At 41.9% G+C, this 21662-nt stretch overlaps 1 protein-coding gene across 2 annotated transcripts in view; it reads right to left on the bottom strand.

Annotated features, from left to right (window-relative positions):
• Nucleotides 1-21662, bottom strand: part of JARID2 (jumonji and AT-rich interaction domain containing 2) — a 201350-nt gene that overhangs the window by 10149 nt on the left and 169539 nt on the right. Inside the window, exons 7-14 of one of the 2 annotated variants that reach the window (XM_032181365.1) lie at nucleotides 15027-16044; nucleotides 10399-10898; nucleotides 5809-5901; nucleotides 5251-5369; nucleotides 5034-5104; nucleotides 4082-4196; nucleotides 1704-1809; nucleotides 649-831 (exon numbers count right to left, since the gene is read on the bottom strand). In XM_032181365.1, the coding sequence (XP_032037256.1) occupies nucleotides 649-831; nucleotides 1704-1809; nucleotides 4082-4196; nucleotides 5034-5104; nucleotides 5251-5369; nucleotides 5809-5901; nucleotides 10399-10898; nucleotides 15027-16044 (2205 nt within the window). The remainder of the gene's footprint in view (nucleotides 1-648; nucleotides 832-1703; nucleotides 1810-4081; nucleotides 4197-5033; nucleotides 5105-5250; nucleotides 5370-5808; nucleotides 5902-10398; nucleotides 10899-15026; nucleotides 16045-21662) is intronic. The other variant, XM_032181366.1, reaches the window with a different exon arrangement.

Raw genomic sequence — 21662 nt, 5'->3', positions numbered from 1 at the left:
TGGGCAATTCAGCTGTTTCTGCAGACAGTCTACCTCAGTTGGTTGTGTGAAAACGGGATTGGAAGTTTTATTTACAGCTTAGTATAAGACGGGCTGGTCAGTGAACCTAAGAACTTTCAAGTTGATTAAAATTGAAATTGCCCTGATCAACAGCTTTTCCTGAATGAAGGGGCAGAGAAAGACAAGCAATGCAGCTGTGAGTGTTAACTGACTCTGCCTACCATAAAAGCTAACAAGCACAGTTATTCAGATACTTGCACCTGAGATTCTAATGGTTCTAGAAAACATCACCTAAAAAATGTAGTAAACTTAATACAATATATTATCAGTAGCTCTGAAGGGATTTTTGAAAAGCTTCCTTGCAAACTGGTCTGCAGGCATAATAATCTTCTGGATTTGTCAAATATACAGAAGTTTTTAGTTATCAATTATTAACTTAATTGCTTTTCTGAAAACACTGTATCATCATATGCCTTGCATATTTTTTCTTTTTTTCTTTTTTTTTTTTTTTAATTTAATATTCCACAAAAATAAACATAGTTGTACTGGTCTCACAATACTATCAATCCTGGAATGTCTGTTTTGCTCTTTTCTCTAGTTTTAGATGTCGGGGTGGTGAATCCATTTTAACTCCTTTTCTCAACTTACCTTGGCTGTTTTAAAACCCATACTTGTCCACTGGGTGGTAGCAAAGTGCACTGTTTCAGAAACACTATAGCCACAACACACTTTAGACACAAAGGATCCAGGAAAACAGACAACAAACTGCCCGCTCTGCTGTACAGTACGGTGCACCCTGATCCCCTCCTTACACAAGATTTCTGGGGAGATCTAGAAAGACATAAAAACAATAAAGAAATAAAGTCAGAACTTTGTTGTACAATTTGATCCCCTTCCTTGCTGGGTACTGCCACTAGTTCTGGAGAAAAGCTACACCCTGCTAACAACTCCGCTCTACTTTCTCTCTTCCCTTTTGCACATGCTGAAACTTAGTTATTCGGAGTGAGAATTACAGATGTTTCTCTTCTGAAACCAATAGTTGAAACTTTCACTTGCCAAAGAATCTCAAACACAAAGCCTCAGAAACATGCTATCTGTAATAGTAATAATAATAATAGAAGTAATGTAAGCCATTTGTTTTTCCATCCAGATTACTCTAGACAGACGTGTCATTGGATCCATCTTGCGTTTACACTTTTGTTAGGGATGGTAAAATGGACAGCCAAGAAATTTGTTGTGTTCTCCCAGATTTATTCTTAAATGCTCTAAATGGAAATCATTATCTATAAAATAAACAAGGGAGCCAACAGATTTTTGAAATCCTTCAAAGTATTGGGCTTCTCATATCCATGACTGCATCATAAAATGTCAGTCATGGCAGATGAATTGATTACAAAACATTCACTTTGTGAGTTCAAATACATCATGGACAGCATTAAAAATGGACATTTACTGCACTGTCATGTTTATTTTACTTCCAACACTTTAATGTTAGCTATGCTAGAAAAATGACACATGGGTGAATGCTGCAAGTATAAAGTGTCCGTATTTTCACAACAGCATCACTGTAGTGTAAGGGGAAAAAAAATAAAATTAAATTAAAAAAAAAAAAAAAAAAGAAGAAGAAATAGATTTCCAAACACCAGCCTTCTGATTAGCCTTGGGTTCTCAAATGGAATACCTCACTCCCAGTATTAACCTACCATTACATTACTTTCAAGCATTTCCAGCCCTGGAGTGCCATTGGCTTGCAGCAGGGTATGTACCACATCATCAAGTTTGTTCTCCTCCGCAGCAGGAATGCAATACCTGTTGTTTTGTCAGAGGAAAAGAGAGAGATTTACTATGGAGTAAATAATGGTCCACAGCTACACAGTACAAGGCAATTTAGACCAGGACATTGACTGAAAGAAAGAAATTAAACATGCATGCCCACACAGTTCTTTTTTTGCAAAATATTCAGGACTGATGGAAAGCTGTTTATTTAGATTGAGTCTGATGGTGTTCAGTAGATGCCAGAAGACACAAAATCACCAAAACAGAAACGTGAAAATTCATAGCTCTGTAGAATCAGAGTAGGAAAATCAGCTGTAGCACCATGAGCATTTTAATGGCACTGGAATAGGTAATTATGAGCAGAAGTTTGCATCTCTTGAGCACCAATATCATAGGATCATCACAGAATGGTTTGGGTTGGAAGGGACCTCAAAGCCCACCCAGTTCCAACCCCCTGCCTTGGGCAGGGACGCCTCCCACCAGACCAGGTTGCCCAAAGCCCCATCCAGCCTGGCCTCGAGCACTTACACAACTACATTTATCTATACACACACACACACATACTGTTACCTGTATTACAAACCAGTATATTTATTCTACGTGCAAGAACCAAAGTACCTTTTATTTAAAAATATTTTCTCCTCATAACAATCAAGAAACCACGAATCACCTCTACTGTCAGTACACGAAGCAGTCTAATACCTTCTTTCATTTCTTACTAAACAAATCTCACATCTCTCCCCTCCCTTGCAACAAAAGAAAGACCTGACTTAAGATTTAAAACTGCTGGGTACATGCCCCAAGCTGCGCATCCTCCTCTCCTCTAGAAGCTGACAACCTAGCTGTCCTCTCTATGCTCAGTGCTGGCAGCACTTCCTACGCAGAAATGACAAGAAGTAACACAGAAGACTCAGGTGTTAGCTTCACACATCTGGAGAACTGCTACTTTGCAGGATGCAGGCATGTGATGTGGTGACAATGCACCACTACTTGATGTCGGGTGCCTGCTTGCACCCTGCTGGAAGGGTCATACTTCATGCCCATTCAGGGGATACCTGTTCCCAAGATCCAGCACTTGGTGTTCATCGCTGTGAACTGAACAGCACAGCTTGGTGGGAAACTGCAGATCCTGGGATTGCTGAACTTGCCTTGAGTTGCTGCCATGCTAGGGTTTATCTGCAACACTGCTTTACTTGGTTTTGTTATGCTCAGGCAAATAAAAAGCACCTCCAGATTTACCACGGCTCATCTCCGTTCACTTTAAAGAACGAGGCCTCAATCTGGAGTCCATGTGCCCCAGCACCAGTCACACACACAGCCGTTCTTCCACACTTGGCAAATGATGGAAGAGAATCAATCTGGAAAGATTTTGGGGAAGAGGGGGGCAGTTCTCTTGTCATCTGTCCAGGTCTCACCACCAATTTATAAAGCATTCTGCTAGCCTTACAGACCGTGTCTGTAACAGGATGTTTGCTTACAATGTGCACTCATATTAACTCCGTGTGTGTCATATGATGAATCTGTAGGAGGCTGTACTTCCTATGATTTAACATCTCATTACTGTTCGCTGTACTGATGAGTACTTTTTCTCTGCTGATCTTCAGGCTGACAGCCAGAAGAGCTGACAATATCTGCTCGTACAGCTAATTGTAGCTGTATCACAGGATCTAATGAGCTGTTTGTCCAGGGGTACATCGATGTAAGTGCACTTACATCAAGTGTCTACAGAATATGAAATGTAGCTCGCAACTAACTGCTAACGCCCATAGCCAGGTACCAGAACGATGTGTGTAAGCATTAAAAATGATTTCCATATGATAATGAAAAATGTATGGTAGAAAATATAAAGGATGTGGTGGATAGAGAGTTCAGGATATTTTGTGTAAAGTAAGAAAGTGGTTCCTATACAGTCAGAGCATGGATTCAATTATTTTACAAGCGACAATATAATGCTAGCTTGAACAAGTATCTCTCTGTCAGCCTAAAGGAAGCCTACCTTGCCTAGCTGTCATGCTAGTTTCCATGTCATGAAAACTTTCTATAGATTGAACACTATAACAAGCAGAAGTATATATTATCACTAAGTATCTCAGAACAGACCATAGAAGATAAACTGAAAGTTTTCTTCCAAGAAAGGCTTCTTTCCACCTGTTTTCTCAACGTTTTCAAATTAAATCTTCATCAAGACTAGACTTCTAGACGGCATTCACCCATGCAAAAGGTGATACTCAAACTGCTGTTAACCCAAGCCTACAGAAGGACAACTGTGGTGAACACAAAGAGAACAAAGCACAGGGATACTTACCAAATGCAATCAGCACCAGTGTGTAAGTAGTCAATGTATGGAAGGTGATTTTGGTCTCGAGACCAGCATGAGGTAGAAAAGACCATGCCAATATTTAGCCAAGGAATCGTCACTCCTAAAACAGAGATCGAAAATGAGTTTTGAGTAACTGCAATTTCTGATTAAAATACAGTTTGAGGGCATCTTGGTAGAAAAATCTTCTACCTGTCAGCTGACCCTGAAGTTTTAAGTCTTCCTATCAGAGTGAATAATTAACAAAGAGTGATTTATTTATTAAATTCAGCATTTTCTACTACCAGATGCTTACAGTGCCCTTCAACATATTTGTTTTCCAATAGCTGTAAAAAATGTTACTCTTTAAATTACTGACAAAAGCCCATAATTCAAGCTCAACAACATTAATCAGAGGAGGTTGCTTCATGTTGTCAGGTGTACGTATACATGTGAACACGTATCCTCTTTCCCAGCTGGTGGGGTCCAGGCTCAACATCTGCACAGGTGACTGGATTTTGCTTTCAACTAATGTTTTCTACTGGTAAATTTCAATGGCACAGATGCAGCTGGAGCTTGTAACACTTGTGACAATTCATCTAAAAAACCTGCATGCTGCTTTGCCCAGCACTCATCTAGGTTTGCAAGTAAGAAAGTTGCATGGCTCTGTCTTTCATCACCTTGACAAAAAACAAGAACGCCGATGTACTGGCAACAACAGAAAGTGATACTGCGAGCACAACTGGTTCCTCCCAGGTATATGGTCTCAACCGTTCATTAATTCTTAATCTGCACACCTGCTTTCAGCCCTACAAACACCAACTGCTACATACAACTGCCTCTCTACCCAGGCAGCCACCCAACAGAAGGACTGGAAAGAGTGAGAAGGCTTTGATGACTACACGGCCACATTTAGAAGGAACTCAGGACTGCTGAAAACGTAGGAAAGAGCCTTGCTTACCAGGCACAGCACCAAGATGTCGCAGGATGGATCCTGTATTATTAGGAAGGACTGTGAGGTTCCACCCATGCCTGTTAAGGGGGCAACACAGAGGCAGATACATGTCAGTGCCACGTCCCCGCTACCAATGTCCCCATCACTGTGCTGCCCTGCTGGCCTCGTGCCCCCACCTCTGCTCGTATCAGTGGGGCAGCCAGCACAGACTCCGTGACCTTACCTTGAAAATGGTTCAGATTTCCCCACAGGAAAGCCACTCCCGTGGGTGTTGGTATCTACTTTTCCACAATGCACTGCTACATGGCAATCTTTCTGTTCCACTAACCGCCAATATTCTTGCTGTTGTGAAAGAAAACGGTGACAGATTTTCAGTTTATTGAACAAGGTATCTCCCGTTACATTAAAATATAAACCCCAGAAATGACATCAGAAATGTAACTCAACATACAACACTGCTTAAAAATAAGAATATAAATAATTATAAGTAATAGTGGATTGCAAAGACAGAATTTAGATCTCCTTGTTCCTGTGCTTCATCACAAAATGAATTAAAACATCCTTCTCTTCCTCAGTTCATCAACACCTTTATTAAATATGTTTAGGAAAAAAAAATCAAGAGAAGAAATCAGTACCGTATCTATCTAATAAATTAATTTTCTTCCACACCAGATATCCCACACTGAACTGTGAATGGCAGTGCCTTAACATCAGCTATGCTGAACTTGCATGCTCAATCTCCCCCATATGAAACATTTGCCACCCCTTGTGTTGGTCTCACCTCTACTTCAGCTACTGTAGGCTCCTTTGTGAAGCACATGTTCATGATGTTTCTTGCTGTTCGGTAGAAGGTCGTTAAAGAAACAGACCTACCCTGTGGAAAAAGAAAATATAATGAAAAGTGAAAATAAAAAAAAAAGGTGCCTCCATCTCCCCTGGCTTCGCTCTTCTCCTTACATGCTCAATCTCAAATCACAAAGAGAAGAATGTCTTCATAACACACATGGATCTAAACTCATTTCTTGTTAGGGAAAATATCTCAGTGATAGAGAAATCGTATCACATCATATTTAATGTCAAAATAATATTGTTGAACCAATCCTTTAGAGACCAGCTGAACATTCAAAGAAAGCCATGTACACTGCTTCATCCAGCACAGCTCTGCGTTTCAAAACTACAGGAGACGGACACACAACTTGGTGCTCAACCCTCCCTGAACTTCAGATTCAGATCCAAAGGACCATGTGGCTATGCTTTTACATACACAGAAAGAGATGAAAAGGATTTAGAAAGTTCATAGAAATGTTCAGCATCAAACCAGTATTGTATGAGATCAAAGGGGGTCACAAAAAATAAAGTTTACTGAAATTACACTAATCACCTGCACACAAAAACTAGTTTTGCACCATTCAATAAAAGTGCAATTTCAAGGAACCAGGACCAGGAAAGTAAAATTCAGTAAAATTGCCAATTGAGTGCACTCTTTCTTGGCACTACTGCAGGACATAGCCTGTATGAGAGCAGGACCTGACTCGGCTTTGTGTTTGAGCTCTATCTGACTCTCTGGGTACCTGCTTTGATGTGCATCTCTAATAGCAGTAGCTCTGGGAGCATCCTCTGAAGGCACTGAAGGCAGGAGCACCAGAACCTGCTTGCTCCTTTCAGCCAGACATAGCAGGACACCCATACAGGGATCACCCTGTTGCCTTCTCTGCTCCAGGGTGAAAGAAGGGAGCTGGGAAGCCACAACCTGTGAGAGCTGGCGGGTGCCAAGCTCACGAACCCCACAGTAGCTGCCGTGGCCAAGCTGGTTTACAGGGATCACTGTAGGCAACGACCAGCATCGCTCTGCAAACACAAAGCTGAAAACATCTCCCACACCTTACCAGATCTACTTCTTCCTCTAAACCCCAATGTGTTCCCCTATCACCCATCTGAGCAACCATGGGCTTAAACTCCACTTAAACTGGCATTTTATCTCTCGGACTACAACCTTTTAGGTTTTCCAGTAATGAAACAGATCTGCCAAACCACCTCAGCCTTCTCTCTTATTTATTTATGAACTATGCCCAAGAGTAAGCAGGGAACAACTGCACAGCAGCCTTTCGCCCAGAGGCCAAGTCTATCCCTTTGCCGGGCTCCTACAGCTGTGACATCGTCACTTTCTTAATTGAACGCAATGCAATTAGCTGTGGCAGAAGCTTATGAAATGCCCACAGCCTGGGGCCCTCCAGTTCCCATAAAGTTCAGAGCTGGTTGCTTTGCGATACAATAAGCAATTTCCTTCATCTTTTAATGCCCTCGTGAATCATTTACTGAGGCAGAGCCTTGAAACGAGAACTCCCATAAAATGCAGGGCCTGCACCAACAGTTGTCAAACTTGAGCACATACTTCACAAGCTGACAAATGCTCTGCAACAGCTTTCCCTCATCCTACAACGAGAAGGAAGAATGAGGATCGGTCTTCCAAGATTAGCTGTGTCTTCCCGTTTTTCAGATATGCAGCAAGCAAGAGAAGACGAAAAACTCAACTGTTTGGCCCTTTAAAATTTGCCCATTTTTTCCTCAATCAAGAATCTGGTATCTTTTTAGTCTCCTAGAAGTTGTAAAACAAATTTAATGACTGAGGTTTTCTATCTTTTTATTTGTTTGCTTGTTGTTTTTTTCTTAATCTGAGGGATCTCACAAAATTTTCTAATGGGTGTTCAGAAAATAGTTCAAAATGTCGTAGCAGAGCATCTCAACCAGAATGCAGAATTAAGTGCTGAGAAATAAAATAACCTTCTAACTGCCCTCAAAAAATGCTTGAGCAGTTCAGCACCTGTCCTGGGAACTTCAAGCTACTCAGCAGAGTCTCTGTTGCTGTGACAGAGACAATATATAAAGTATTTTCTCTGACAATATGACAGAGAAAGGATTAAGGGACAAGCTTTCCTTTTCCTTTTTTTGACTTTTTTTCCCCATGGTCTCTGCATCAGCCTCAAGAACAAACTGGGAGCACCATCAGCAAGCCTGATGGGTGTGTGTCACCTCTGGCAATGGCGTGGAAAGGGGAGGAAAGTCAGGCAGAAAAAGCCATACTTTTAGGGAGTAAAGAAAGCAAGGGCAGCAGCCTGCAGCATGCACCTAAAAGCACAGCAGGCCTTGCAGCCTGGCAAGGAGCAACACTGAAAGTAATTTGGGAGTCCTGGCAGAAAATCAGCCAAACACAAAGGAGATTTACTCCAACCTTGACATGCGATATGGTGGTAACTGCTCCTGGAAGACTGGATGTCTCTTTCTAAAAATGCGTTCCAGCTCAAGCACATGCTGGCTGCAGGAATCACCATGCAAAGCCCTAAATGTATGGTCTCTCTTTATGGTCTGAGGTATAGATTTTATGATCCGAATTGGACTGTGTCCATAGGATTATGATGTTCTCCTCCAGCCCTCGATCTATTGACCTGGACATTTATAGAAGGGCTTTTGTTTGATTGTTTTGTTTTTAATCAGAATGAGAAATGCACTTTAGAAAGGAACCATAATAATCCCACCACATGCTGAAACTGTAACGTGAGGACACATTCTGATAAAAAAAAAAAATTAGATTTTCTCAGAAATGTGTTAATAGGATGAGAACACTCCCCCGTCCACATGCAGACACGGAAGGACACTGTCACTCAGGAAAAAACAGAGAATGCAGTATTAAAAAGTTTGTTTCAGAAATTTCTGTGAAGTGCCCTCCGCTTAAATCCAAAAGCCAGGCACCACCTCAGCTTGGTCCTGCTGGGCTGCCAAGTAACGAAGGACTCCCACTGCAAAATTTCTCATTTTTATGCTTTCGGGCTTGCTCTAAGTGCCATAACCTCTTGTCAGGCACCTGTCCTTGAGGTATAACCCCTCAAGTGCTTTGGAAATTGAAGCTCCAGCTCCTCTGCTCAGAGGGACTGGGCCTCCTGAGGGAGCTGTACAGCAGGAGCCTGGTCCAGGCGGAGAGAGCACCAACCTGCAGCCTCAGCGATGCTCCTCTCTGGTAATTCCTACGCCACGGAACAGAAATATTCCTAAGGTCCTGTTACTGGGTTTTGCTGGACTCAGACAAGGCCTGATGCTTCCAGCACCATCAGTGCTTTTTGTGCAGCTACAGCAATTTGGGGGGGAGCTCTCAGACGTTTTTTTGGGGGGAGAAGGTTACCAGCCATATCTTGCTTGCCTTTTTTTTTTTTTTTTTTTCTTATTTTCTAAAAGCCTGACTGGGATACTTCTCTTAACAAATTACAGTCTTGCTTTTTGAGCTACTTGTTTATCTTCTAAACCTCAACTTGCAACTTACACTGGGAAAGCAGAGGCATCCCCCCCGGCTACACGGGAGGTTGTTGCAGTTGGGGTAAGTCGTATCAGATTTTTCATTTTACATCATTAAGCACAATATTTTAACCACCTAAATGCCACTCCACTATTCGCAAACACTGCTGTCATTAGATATGCTTCTGTCCAGTAGGCAGATGGCAAGGAGATTGCTTTTCAGATGCGGGATTGAGGACGGAGTCCCCAAATAAAAAATTCTGGCTGACAAATCGTAATAGGCTGCAAAGAAACCCGAAGCAAGCTTATAAAGCCCAAGTCATGAGCTCACGCAGCCTCTAAATAGCTTAGCAATAAGCCACTTTGGGCTATCTGGCCTCATTTCCCAGTGATGGAAGTGAGATTGGAAAGGGAAGAACAGCGTATTCCTTTCCTGGGCACGGACACTGAATTCTGTATTTCTCTCCAAGCTTGGCTGAGCAGCTGAGCACAACTCCGAGCTGCGCTGCGAGCCGCAGTGCCAAGTCCTGCTCAAGGGCAGGAGGCTGCCAAAGAAAACACAGTGAGAGAGTCAGCATTCTTTTGTAAATGATGTACTCGATACGTGGAGGACTGGGCATTCACGTGACTGTTAGCGCCGAGCAAAATTTGGCAGCGCGGATGAAAATATTGTTTGCATTTCAATTTGCCCTTTCTAAACGTAGTCTATTCCCAGTGATGCTAGCTTTGATGTGAAGTGCTGCTGCTACTACAAGAGGCTCGCAAGAAGGGGTGAGAGAGCAGAGCATTGCTTTTAAATGTCACTAGAAAATGAAAATAAAAATTGCGTCTGCAAGGATAATTGGGCAGAGCTATTCAAGGAGCCTCTCACAGGGAGGCGGAGGGGGGTAGCCTGGCGCAGGAATGTCTCCTTACAACGAGGAGGCATCCCAGTTTTTCAGGCACACCGTCAGAGCCAGGCAGATGAGGCTAAAGCCAGCAGAGCGCCCGGGTGTACAGCCCAGCAGCTCCCCCCAAAACCGGGTGCAACCTGGAGCACAGCAGCGGCCGTTCTGCGCGAGGAAGCCAGCAGAGCCCGCCTCGTTACCTTGTATATACACTTGTGTAAGTCGCTAAGAACTCCCTCCTCCTCCTCCTCGTCCTCCTTCGTGGTCTCCTTTTCCTGAGCGAAGAGCCGCCGCCTGCCCGTCTTCAGTGGGACGTCGACCTCTTTTAACTTGTTGCGGAAGCCGTTTTTGTGAACCACGCCGTTGATGAGTCCGTTTTTGGGCTCAAACCGGGGCAAGGAATGGAACTTGTAGGCATTCTCCGAATGTCCCTCCAAAGGTCCTTTCCTCTTCTCCAAGATCTCCTTTTCCAGCAAGACCTCCTTCTCCAGTTTCTTGTGCTCCTCGGGGGAGAGGGAGTCGTAGGAGAGCAAGTACTGGCAGTAGGCTTCCTGCAGCTTGGCCAGCCTGTCCTGTGCAGTTTTGGGGATGCGCAGCATGTCTGCCAGTTTGTTCCATTTCTTGAGGTCAGTCACTTGCTGCATCCCCCCCATCTCGTTGATCAGCTGGACGAAGCAGGCCAGGTCGAGCTCGCAGCCTCCTGAGGTCCACGTGCACCAGGCAGCAGAGGGGGGGGAAAGGGAAACACAGGAACTGGTTAGCAAACCTGCGGGTGGCACACGGCAAGCGCTCCTGCTAGCTGGGAACACGCGGGACGTGCCACTTGTGGGTACCTGGGCACCACAGCACGACCGTCCCCACCCTGCACGCCTCCCAGGACAGGCACCCGCTGCTGTTCTGCTGACTTAGTTTGCTCAGAGAATTATCGTACCTATTTACAGTGGCACTCCCTATGGCTAAATTTGCTCTTCTTCTCGAGTTTCACGCCCATCTCTTCTCAGAGCATCCCCAGCTATCTCCTGACACGTACCTTGCCCCTGTATCACCCAGCAGTAGGGGAAACAGGAGTTGCCCAACTCTTAAAAAGCCCCACACTCCCACCCTCCCCTCGTCTGCCACCAGCCCCACATCTGCTTTATACAGGCAAGAAGAAAAACAAGTGTCAAGAAAGGTGCTGGCAATCAAACAGACAAGTATTTATCCTTTCTGGAGGTGAAATACCCATTATCTCATGTCCGAACAACACTTTGAATATATTAAGTATTTAAAAGGAGCACAGTAACATCATTAATTTCACTGCAGGTAGAAAAAAATAATAAAGATGGGGGAAGAGGGAGAGGAGTTGCCTTAAAAGAAAGCTGGCAACTGCTACCACGTAAAAAGTTCCAGATGCATTCTCCCACTTTGAGGCCATCCATATTTTATATTCCATTATGGGTTTGTATGTTTTAAGATGACTAGCACATTTCACACTCCAGTCAAAAAATAAAAACCGAAGATTGTACAAACTTCAGCATAAAAAGCAGCCAAAAGGATGACGAACAATAAAGGAAGCATCATAAATACTCTCAAAGCACAGAAATAAATCATCAGCAGAAAGAGTTAAGAAACTGGCCAAAGACCACCTACAATTCAACAGGGCACTGCTAAAAGAAAAAGAAGAATTAATACAAAACTGGTGTCAACATCGCTGCCACATCGTCTCTCCTTCTCTTTCTTTTTCTGTGATGAAAGTAGAAAATCATTATGCCACAGCGGTTAGCACTTAGAAAGAAATGTTATTATCAACCAGGAAAGTGCAAGAAGCAGCATTATGGTAAATATTTGCTGTTGGATGCACAGCTACAGGATCTGGTAAGGCCCAGCTTTTTTGTCTTGTTGCTTGTGCAAGCAGTATCACCTCCTTACAACTACACCGTGCTGTACCTCAGACACTTCATTGCTGATCCCAGTTTTCAGTCTCCTTCATTTTCCCTCCCATATGCTCTTCTTCCCTCTGTTTTCCCCTCTCCCCACTGCCAATCCACCATTTCCAGGTGATGCTGACAGCAGGGTGAGAGGCTGCCTGCTAGTGGTGTCAGCATAGCCCTGGTCAAAGGTGTGGAAAGGGGGGAAAGGCTTTTGGTTGTGGCCAAAATCACAAGAAAGGCTTTGAGAAGTATACCACAAGGCTGTAGGCAGGGCCACAGCATAGCAGGTTTACCTTTTTTTTTTTTTTTCCTAATAGGCTAAATGTTTAAGTCTTTGAGCAAAGAAAAGGTCAAGACCATTGGAAAAAAAAAAAAAATTGAAAGGTTTTCCTTCTTTCCTCCTTAATCTTCCCCATACAATAATACTCAAGCTGGCCTCTATTACAGAAAGCGCTTTTTTGGTCTAGTGTTACAAATGCACAGTTCACAAATAAACTGGAAGTGTAATTTCAGATGGCTTTTTATCCAATCGATGCAGCCCCCTTGCATAAAGTTGGGTAACACGCTCCTAACTTTTAAAGAAGCATGGCTCCGGTTTGATATTATGCATGTTCTGCTGCGCAACAAATTGCGCACACCCAGTTTCAAGCCCTCGTTTCAACACAATATTTATGACTTATTTAAGAAATGCAATATTCTCCGGTATAATGGAATGATAGCTCATAATCACTCTGCAATATAAGACCGTAAGTATCACATCATTCAATCAGAGTCCCATATATCTGGCAGATGCTCCATAGGGCCAGCCACAGCTATGGTTTACAAAATGGTCTCAATTATAATTCCATTTCACACAGTCATAACTTTTGGAAGCATTTATATCTCATGCTGATGTTTTCCAGGACTGGACTAAGCATGTTGCTTAAACTTTCCTTGAAAGACTAAAGAAAAAAAAAATAAAAGTTTTAACTCTATTTCTAAAGTGCCGATAGCTAAATGGCTTAAATATGAGACCTGGCACATGTGCAGAAACGGCGTTGTCTATTTTTTTTTTTTAATTGTCTTAATTTCAGTACGTTAGAAATATGTTTAAATTGCCCATTGAGCAAGCTCATTAAAAAAAAAAATCTTAAATCTTCAGGTATGCGTTTAATACCAGACCTTGGCACTACACAAGTTATTGGCAACACTCCCACTGACTTCAATGGAAATGTGATTCGGCCCTGAAAGAGGGGATCTGTATGTATGTCTGCTTAAATAAGTGTGCATTTATCATCACAGATCATTTTACATCTTTCCTGCTGGAGCCAACAGATTTCTAATCTCTGTACAGTGATGATCTCCAGCCTCTCTTCTCCATTTTGTTTTTAGTTTTAAACACCAGATAGGTAGGAAATTAACTGCAGAAAGGATACATGGGATGCAAATTTTGTAAGAGCCCACTGTTTGCTCCAGTTATATAGCACCCAGCAGAATAGAAGCCTTGCCTATTAATTAGGCTCTTAGGTGCTTAAATAATACAAATAATTAACAGTAATGCCATCTTAATGCCAAGTTAAGGTATTTCATTAAAAAGTTAACATTGTTCCAGGAGCGTTAATCGAGCTGTCTTGCACATTCTCTCCTCTCTCTTGCCAATGTAAATTTAATTCATTATTCTTCTCTATTAGCATACAACCATTGCATACATTAGGCATACAAAATGTTCACTTATTGCTGCTTGAGTGATTTTAATTTTCAGATTTCCTTGAATGTTTGTGCATGGTTGTTGCAATAGAGCACTAACCCTCACCCCTTCTCCTCAAATTCTGTCATTCTCTGTCGAGCCCTTCACCGTAAACTTTGCAATCTCTTTGTGTGCTTTTATGCATTTTTCACTCACTTACCATATGTGACATAAAACAAACTTTATAAAACGGGGAGAAAAAGCATTGTGAACAGTTTAAGCAAAAAAGTGTGTCCTTTAATCCAACTAGCGTTGATAGCTGCCTCTGATGGGATAATGCCTCAGAGGCAAAATTCTAGCCTCAAGTTGCAACATGCAGATCCTGTGCGATTTGACTCAAAACACTTCAAAAACAAAGGAGAGGGTTAACACAAATTAAAAACAAAAGTTTGTTACTGTATCATGGCTGCAAAGGCAGTCGAGATGGAGGTGGCTCATTCAATAGTTCATTTGTATGCTGCTGTTGTCATGTTTTTATAAACTATTGTCACATTTTTGTCACGTGTCATATTTGACAGCAGACCATAAACCAAGAATTCTGTTAAATAAGTGATTCTCACTCAGGCATTAGCCCTGGCAGACACCTGCTGAGAGAAATAATGAAACCTCCATTTTGCAATCAACCACATTTTACTGCCTATTCTTGACACTTAATGGTTGTTAAATGTCAGCAGGTCACTGCAAATTTGTGATTTTAAGTGCCTGAGTACCCAAATAGAAGTCAGTTTCAAGATATTTTTCCCCTTGGTTAAATGCTTTTAAAGGAAGGGGGAAAAATATTTGTATTCTAGCTTGGCAGCGTTGTAACCTGTTTGGAAAACACCTTTGGTACGGTCCAAGAACATTCCGAGGCAACATTTAAAACCAAGACTATCGATATCCATAGCTGTACTACTTAATAAAAGAGAAAGTAGGGAAAGGAGGAGATCCTTAAATCTGAAGACCAGGATGCTGTATAGCGTATTTCCCTGGGTGAAATAACGAGCTAGCAGGAGGAAGGTGGCAATACAAAGCCTCCTGGCGAAGCTCTCCCACAACCTACCTGCATCGTATCTGAGCCAAGGGAGAGATGTGACACTCTGTAGTGTTAATTGAACAGGGGTTCGGTTAAGCATAAAGGCAAACGGAGCATAAAGTTGCATATGGACTCTAACAAGCAGCGGCAAAAGGCCAAGGAAACCACAGCCCTTACCTATGAGTGGGAGTTCGTCCATGGTAATGCCCTGAGATTTGAGGTGCTTCTTGATACAGGCCAGCCGCTGCACGTTGGGTCCCCAGCGCCTGCCTAGCTTGTGTATGTGCTGAATCTGTGTCACAAACCGCATTTCATCATTTAGCTTGCACTCAGGTCTCCAGTCTGGAGGAGGAATCACCCTGCACATCCCATACTTCTCTACCTGAGCTCGGACTGACTCAATGTATATCAGTGGGTCATGAAATTCCTTGGTGGAGGGCCTAAGGATGGGAATCTCCCCCAGCATCCCCCACCCAGACTTACTACTGCCCTTTTCGTGCTTTCCCATTGAGTCTTGTGGCTTGTGCAAGGACTCCGCTTGAGAGGTAGAACGATTTTCACAGGAGGCATTTTCAGTTTTGCCATGTGCTTGTTTCCCTGGCGTACTCTTTCCAGCAGTGGCTCTTTTCGGCCTATTTCTTTCCAAATTCTTCTCTGGCACTTCCTTTTTAAGGTGTCCATTCAGCAAAGGCTTTTCTACAGCTGCCTTTTTGCTTGCAGCTTCTGCCAAGTTGATGGCCCCTTTCATTCTCTTGGTGGGCGACTGTATTTTGTCTATGTGATTCGTCTCTTCCAGCCTCCTCTTTGAATTGCGCAGCCCCTCCCTTAACTGTCTCCCCACCTCCTTAGTGCATGTCTTTTGGTTCAACTTGCCATTGACTTTTACACCATTAACAGCGGTATTGTTAGACTTGGATGCTCCAAGGGATAGCACCTGTTTGCGGGTTTTTGCATTGCTACTTTCTAGTTTCCCTGAGATTGTGTGGTTGACAGGTGAACTGGGTTTGTGGTGATTTAGTTTGGTTTCCTTGACCAGTTCTTTCTTGGCTTTGGTGTATGTGACAGTTCCCTTTGTCACTGTTGCAGTGTACTTCACAGTTTTGGACGGTGAAGGTCTGACTTCTCTCATCTTTTTGGCACTGGCTGCATTTGCACTCGGAGATGACATTCGAGTGACTCCGTTGACTTTAGAAACCTACCAGGAGTGTCGCAAGGGGAGCAGAAGGAAGGAAACAGAAAACAGAAGAGTAAATTAATAATGTTACCACGCTACCACAGCTTCCCATTTTCTGGACGATCACATTCTGCAGTCCTGACTCCTGGCCTTTTTGTATAATGTTCATAAAATATTTTTCACCCAGACAAGAGAAGAGACAGGGCATTTAGAATAAAGGCATTTAGAATGAACAAATAGAAATATATATATGTATATATATATTATTTTTTCTTTTTTTTTTTTTTTTAAATGAACCAAAAAGTCCCCAGAAAGCCATTCTTGCTTTCAGAAAGTACAAAGCCTCTGGCATTAAGAAGGGTTACATCACTTGCATTACCCTCTTCCTTGTCTACCAGAAAGCATGTTACAGTATCACAAAACACTTGTAGTCTGACCTACAAACTAATATTTTTATTATCTCCTTTTCCAGCCCTCAGACACATTCCCTCTCCCACCCAACTTCCCTTAAGTGCACACACAATTTGCTACTTAGCAGACAAACTAACCAGTGCATACCACCTACTCTAACTGGAACAGGCACATTTTGCAAACACCAGACACTTGGATTCAAACAAACCTCCTCTCCATACATATAAAAATAAATATGGAATACATTATGCACCCAACAGAACAGGACAGCCACGAGGGATCCAGTCTGTCATGCATATTAAATCTTGGGAGGCATCTTTTTGCTGAGGTTAACAACATGAAATACAAATTTTTAAAAAAGATTTTGTTGTTTTGTTTTTGTGTTTGTTTTGTCCTGGCTGTCTGTTAGTTACTGGTTGGTTGTTTTGTTTTTAAGTTTGATATCTGGGCAGTTTTACTGACACACATTTTGTTATTGCTCACTAATGTGTCATTGCAATTTACAAGTGCTGGACTCCACTGCTTTCTGTTAGGCACTTAAACCCAATTAGGAAACTAAAATTAGTATTTTAATTAGAAGACATGTTAAGCACTGAGAGCAACCCTCACAGAAAGAACCCCTCAGCTTCAAAGGGAATTGTGACAGCTCAGCACTGTCAAAGCAAGCACCATTACTAAGAAAACTAAGTCCAAGTTTAAGCCTTTAGCAAGTTTAGCACTTAAACAAATTTAAATAGTTTTCTCTCACCTCCCTAAACTACCGTGAGTTCAGAAAAATACATCCAAAAATCACAAACATTGATAAACGTGCTCAAAGAGCACTCAGGTGAGTACCACCAATTCTGCCACATCATGCTTTACTATTACACTTTCACAAAACTTGTCAAATCAGCTTCAAATAAAGAATGCAAGAATTGCAATCGCTTATAAAGTAGGGAGAAATTGTTATAAAACAGGGATAAAATGAAGGCTGAGAAGATCGTGCTCTGGTCTCACATTAAGTGACTCGTGGAAGAGGAACAACCCGGGATTCTGCATACCCAAACGTGCCTGTGTATGCATACACTTACTATGTGCCCTTTCTCCTTTGCACTCCAGAAGCTGGAGCTGTAATAATACCCTTTTAAAACCCATCCATGTTCTTGTCCTTCACATGCTTTCCAAAACAGAAAAACTTGAGGGAAATCCAGTTAACTGATTACCTGAGCTTTTACCCTCAGCTTTCCAAAAGACGTCTATTACCTGGAAAGCAAACGCTTGCTAACAGAAACACGTTTACCATTTTCCCTTGAAATTTAGGCAGTACTCTGCATTTGAAATGGAGGCCTGGGTTTGACTTTTACAGAGCCCTTTGACGCTGCAGAACAAACAGAGTAGAGATGTGCTGAGACATTGCCTCCCGCCTGCAGCTGTCAGAAGAAGTGTTGAACTCCTCTGGCTTTATAGTGGGAAACACTGATCACAGGTTTGGTCTAGACTAATAGAGAAGAATTGATTGAGGATTGGAAGGGGAAGGTAAGCTGGGTGACAGTGATTATGAAATGAGTTTTCAATTCTAAGATGTGACAATAGCAGAGAAAGGAAAAAAGACTTGGAAAAATAAAAAACATGGAAAAAAAAAAACAATTCCCACTCAAAAAAGAAAATGCACGAAACACAGACCATTATGCACAAAGCATAGACTGTTATGCCTGGTCACAAATTTCTCAACCAAATAGAAAACTATAAAAAAAAATATCACAGTAAAAATGGAAACAGAGTGACTAAGGGCAACTATAGAGGAACAGCAAAAGCACGTACGGATAAAATCAGAAACACCAAGGTGCTAAAGCAATTTCAGGTAGCAAGGGGCACAAAATGGAACACAAGATTTTATAAATACCTCAATAATACAAAGATAACAAAAGGCAGTAGATTCACTACAGCACAAGCAGTAGTGTAGATCAACCACTACACAGGGAAGGAAAACAAATGCAACAGTTTAGCTAATGAGTGCTTCTTGTGAGTTAGCCCTCACCAAAAGTACCATTGTGACTGAATACTTACCAGATATGTTAAAAATAAAATAAAAAATAGATATATCATTTTCAACAAAAGAGCTAGGAAGGCAACTACAGCAAGCTATAGCGTACATAGTTAACTTAGGGCATGGGTCCTGGAGAGAAATGGAGGAGGGCAGGTAGACTCTGCCAACTTCAACCCCTAAAATGATTCTGGAACCAATCATCAAACAGTTTATTTGTAAACACACAAAAACTTACTAAGATAACAATAGAAAGAAACACAAAAAAACACACACAACATACACACTCCACCTCACGGTTTAGCACTTTGAGCTAATTTAACCTTTTTCTGGCAGACATCTGGCTGAGCAGGTAATGGGGCACCTTCGCTTCAGGAGGGCTCCTGTCACTGTCCCAACAAACAGGCTCTGGAGGCACATCCCAGATGCAATTACTGCGAATTGGCTTCACAACAGATTGAAGAAAGTCATCCTCAAGAAAAGGTACTGTTGTCACAGTTTACTGTCATCCTGGGAGGGCATTTCAGGTGATTGTTGTCGGGGCTTGTCTTGGCCTCAGTGTTGCTAAGTAATCCCATTAGTAACTTGGATTATCCTAAAATTCACCTGTGATGCGCACTGGGAAGGGGCTGTAAGCACTCTACTGACTAGCTCAAAATCAAAGGCAATCTTGAAGAATTTATGTCAGAACATTTCTACAGTAAGAGAAAGTGTTATTTTGGAAGGAGAAATCGAATACATCTGGGGGAAGAATAATACCTGGGGAACACAGTGAGCTGCAAAATGCAATGGTGGTAAAAGCATGCCGGTCTCTGAGGCCTATTAATGAAAATGTCGAAAGCAAGAAGCACAGTATTTCCTGCACAGGGTTGGGCCCAGGATTGGGCTCATATTAACGTAAATTTAGACAGTCTAGAAGAGCTAGAGGAGAACTAGGGGAGAACTTTGTAATGGTCTTCTGATGCATATTCAGATCCTCTGAAAAGAGACAGTAAATACTATTTTCCATGTACGAAAAGAAAGGTGAAAAAATGTCTACAAAGACGATTTGAGTTGCAACTTGGAATACCTTATCATTAGCTGAAAAGAAAAATGCTGGAAGAAGCGGTTGATGGACATTGTGAAATCTCCTCTATTGGAGGTTTTCATGAAGATTTCAAGAAGGCCATAGCTATATTATATAGCTATATTACAGTGAAACTCCAGAAAACTGAATTTATTAAGAAAGCGGCAACTTACCACAGCTGTTTAAGAGTTGTCAGAATACCGCCACAGAATGAAAGCTTAGATCTCTCAGGGCCAAGCCTTGCACTGAATAGGTACGTAGGCTTCAGCTATCTAACCTCCTATCTTAGATTACAAGCACAATATTTTGAGTTTTGATTCAAACCTAATGAAGTTATTCCAGTGACAAACCAGTCCTGAAGTAGAGGAGTCTTTGAGAATACCGTAATTAATAGAATTGTTTCTGTCTGGTTGCTAACTAAGGAGACCCTGGAAGAAAGAAACAGTGCTGGAAAGTTCCTCAGATCCATCATCTTTCCAGAGCAGACATAACTCAATGGTTTTCAAGTGCTTCTCCCTCTCCCCTCCCCACATGTCCACAGGTATCTCGAATGCTTTGAGAGAGGATAACGTAAGGTTTAAGACACAGCAGTACTCTATAGACCAAAACAGACCACGCTTCAAACAGGAGTAGGCTGCAACAAACATCTGGAAACAAATGGAACAAGCAATGTGGCCATAGCCCACCATCAAAGCAACAGGTGGGTTCAGGATTTCACGTTGACAAATGCGAAATTCTGGCTGGTCAATAAACACCTACACGTTCCTGGTCTGTACTTGTCTCTGAGGACCCATCACACGACTGGAACCGAAAGAAACAAGAAATTGTGGTAGCCATTTTCTTACCTTTCTACGGTTAATGTCTCCCCCCAAACTCAACATACACGCACAGAGTCAGCCTAAAAAATTGGCCACGCTGCCAGGTGCACAGGTTCACCAAATGGGGGTCTATGCCACAGTTCCATCCTGAGGCAGTGCTTACACTGAGCACATCAGAAAGAAGTCAATTGAATTCAAATAGTAACAAAGTGATTGACATTAGCCTTAAATGACTGAAAGTCTTGAGCTAAAAGTGAAACTAGGGATACAAATGTGAAGCTTATTTTTGCTTTTCAGCTATCTGCTCAGTTTTGCTGATATATTTTTGTCTTCAGACCACTCTTTTGACTATTCTTTTCTCCACTTTGCTGAACACTTGCCTTGCAAGATGGTATGATAAATTTTAAATTTTGTTGGCTTTTTAAAAGTGAATGGGACCAGCACATTGTCTTGCAGAAATTTGTTTGTTGGATTTGAACTGGTCTACATACACATCCCTGCACAGCACCTAGGATCCATCCTCCAGACACACATACACACGTAAATACACGTACAAAATCAAGCCAACAAACATTTTGTTAGATAACAGCCACAGTAATAACAGCAATATTAGCAATACCAACAACAATTTTGGTCCCAAAATATTTGTTACACTACTAGTCTTGAATGCATTCATACAAATATTTCTGTGTTGATATATGAGTTTTGCAGATCTAAATTACCATATTAGGCCAAGAGAGGGCCCCATTGAACTACATTTCCTTTGCACACAACCCCTTTGCAGAAGAGGATTTGGGAAGATAGCAAGGGAAGAAGAAAGAGAGAGGAAACGAGACAAGTGCAAATGCAAACCAGAAAAAGAAAGGAAAAAAGAAAAAAGAAAAAAGAAACTCTCATGTAATTTCTAGTGTTCAGCTTTTGTTTTCCCTAAGACTGCACAAAACAAAACCACATATATAAGTAAGCCAGGTAAATGCACATGAACAAGAAGCAAAAATGTACTGGAAGGAGGACGAACATGCAGCTGGCACCTGGGGAAAACAACTCTCCTTTTGGAAAATACTGAAGAATTTAACAAAGATTCCTAACAAGAGCAGAATTTTACTATGTCTCAACTCTTACATCTAAGGTTTTACAGAAAGCTACGCCACCTTGTCAGGCATAATGCATAGTCCACCTTTACTTAGTTACAGCCACATTCTCTTTAAAATTAGTTAGAAAGAACGTTTGTCACTGAGGGGTGCAGAAGAGAAATAATATAAAATTTCTCTTTTAAAATAAAAATAATTTTAAAATAAAAAATCATCACCTCAACTTACAG

This window comes from Aythya fuligula, chromosome 2, assembly GCF_009819795.1.
Source record: "Aythya fuligula isolate bAytFul2 chromosome 2, bAytFul2.pri, whole genome shotgun sequence".
Taxonomy (NCBI): Eukaryota; Metazoa; Chordata; class Aves; order Anseriformes; family Anatidae; genus Aythya; species Aythya fuligula.
This window is presented reverse-complemented; position numbering and strand designations above follow the sequence as displayed.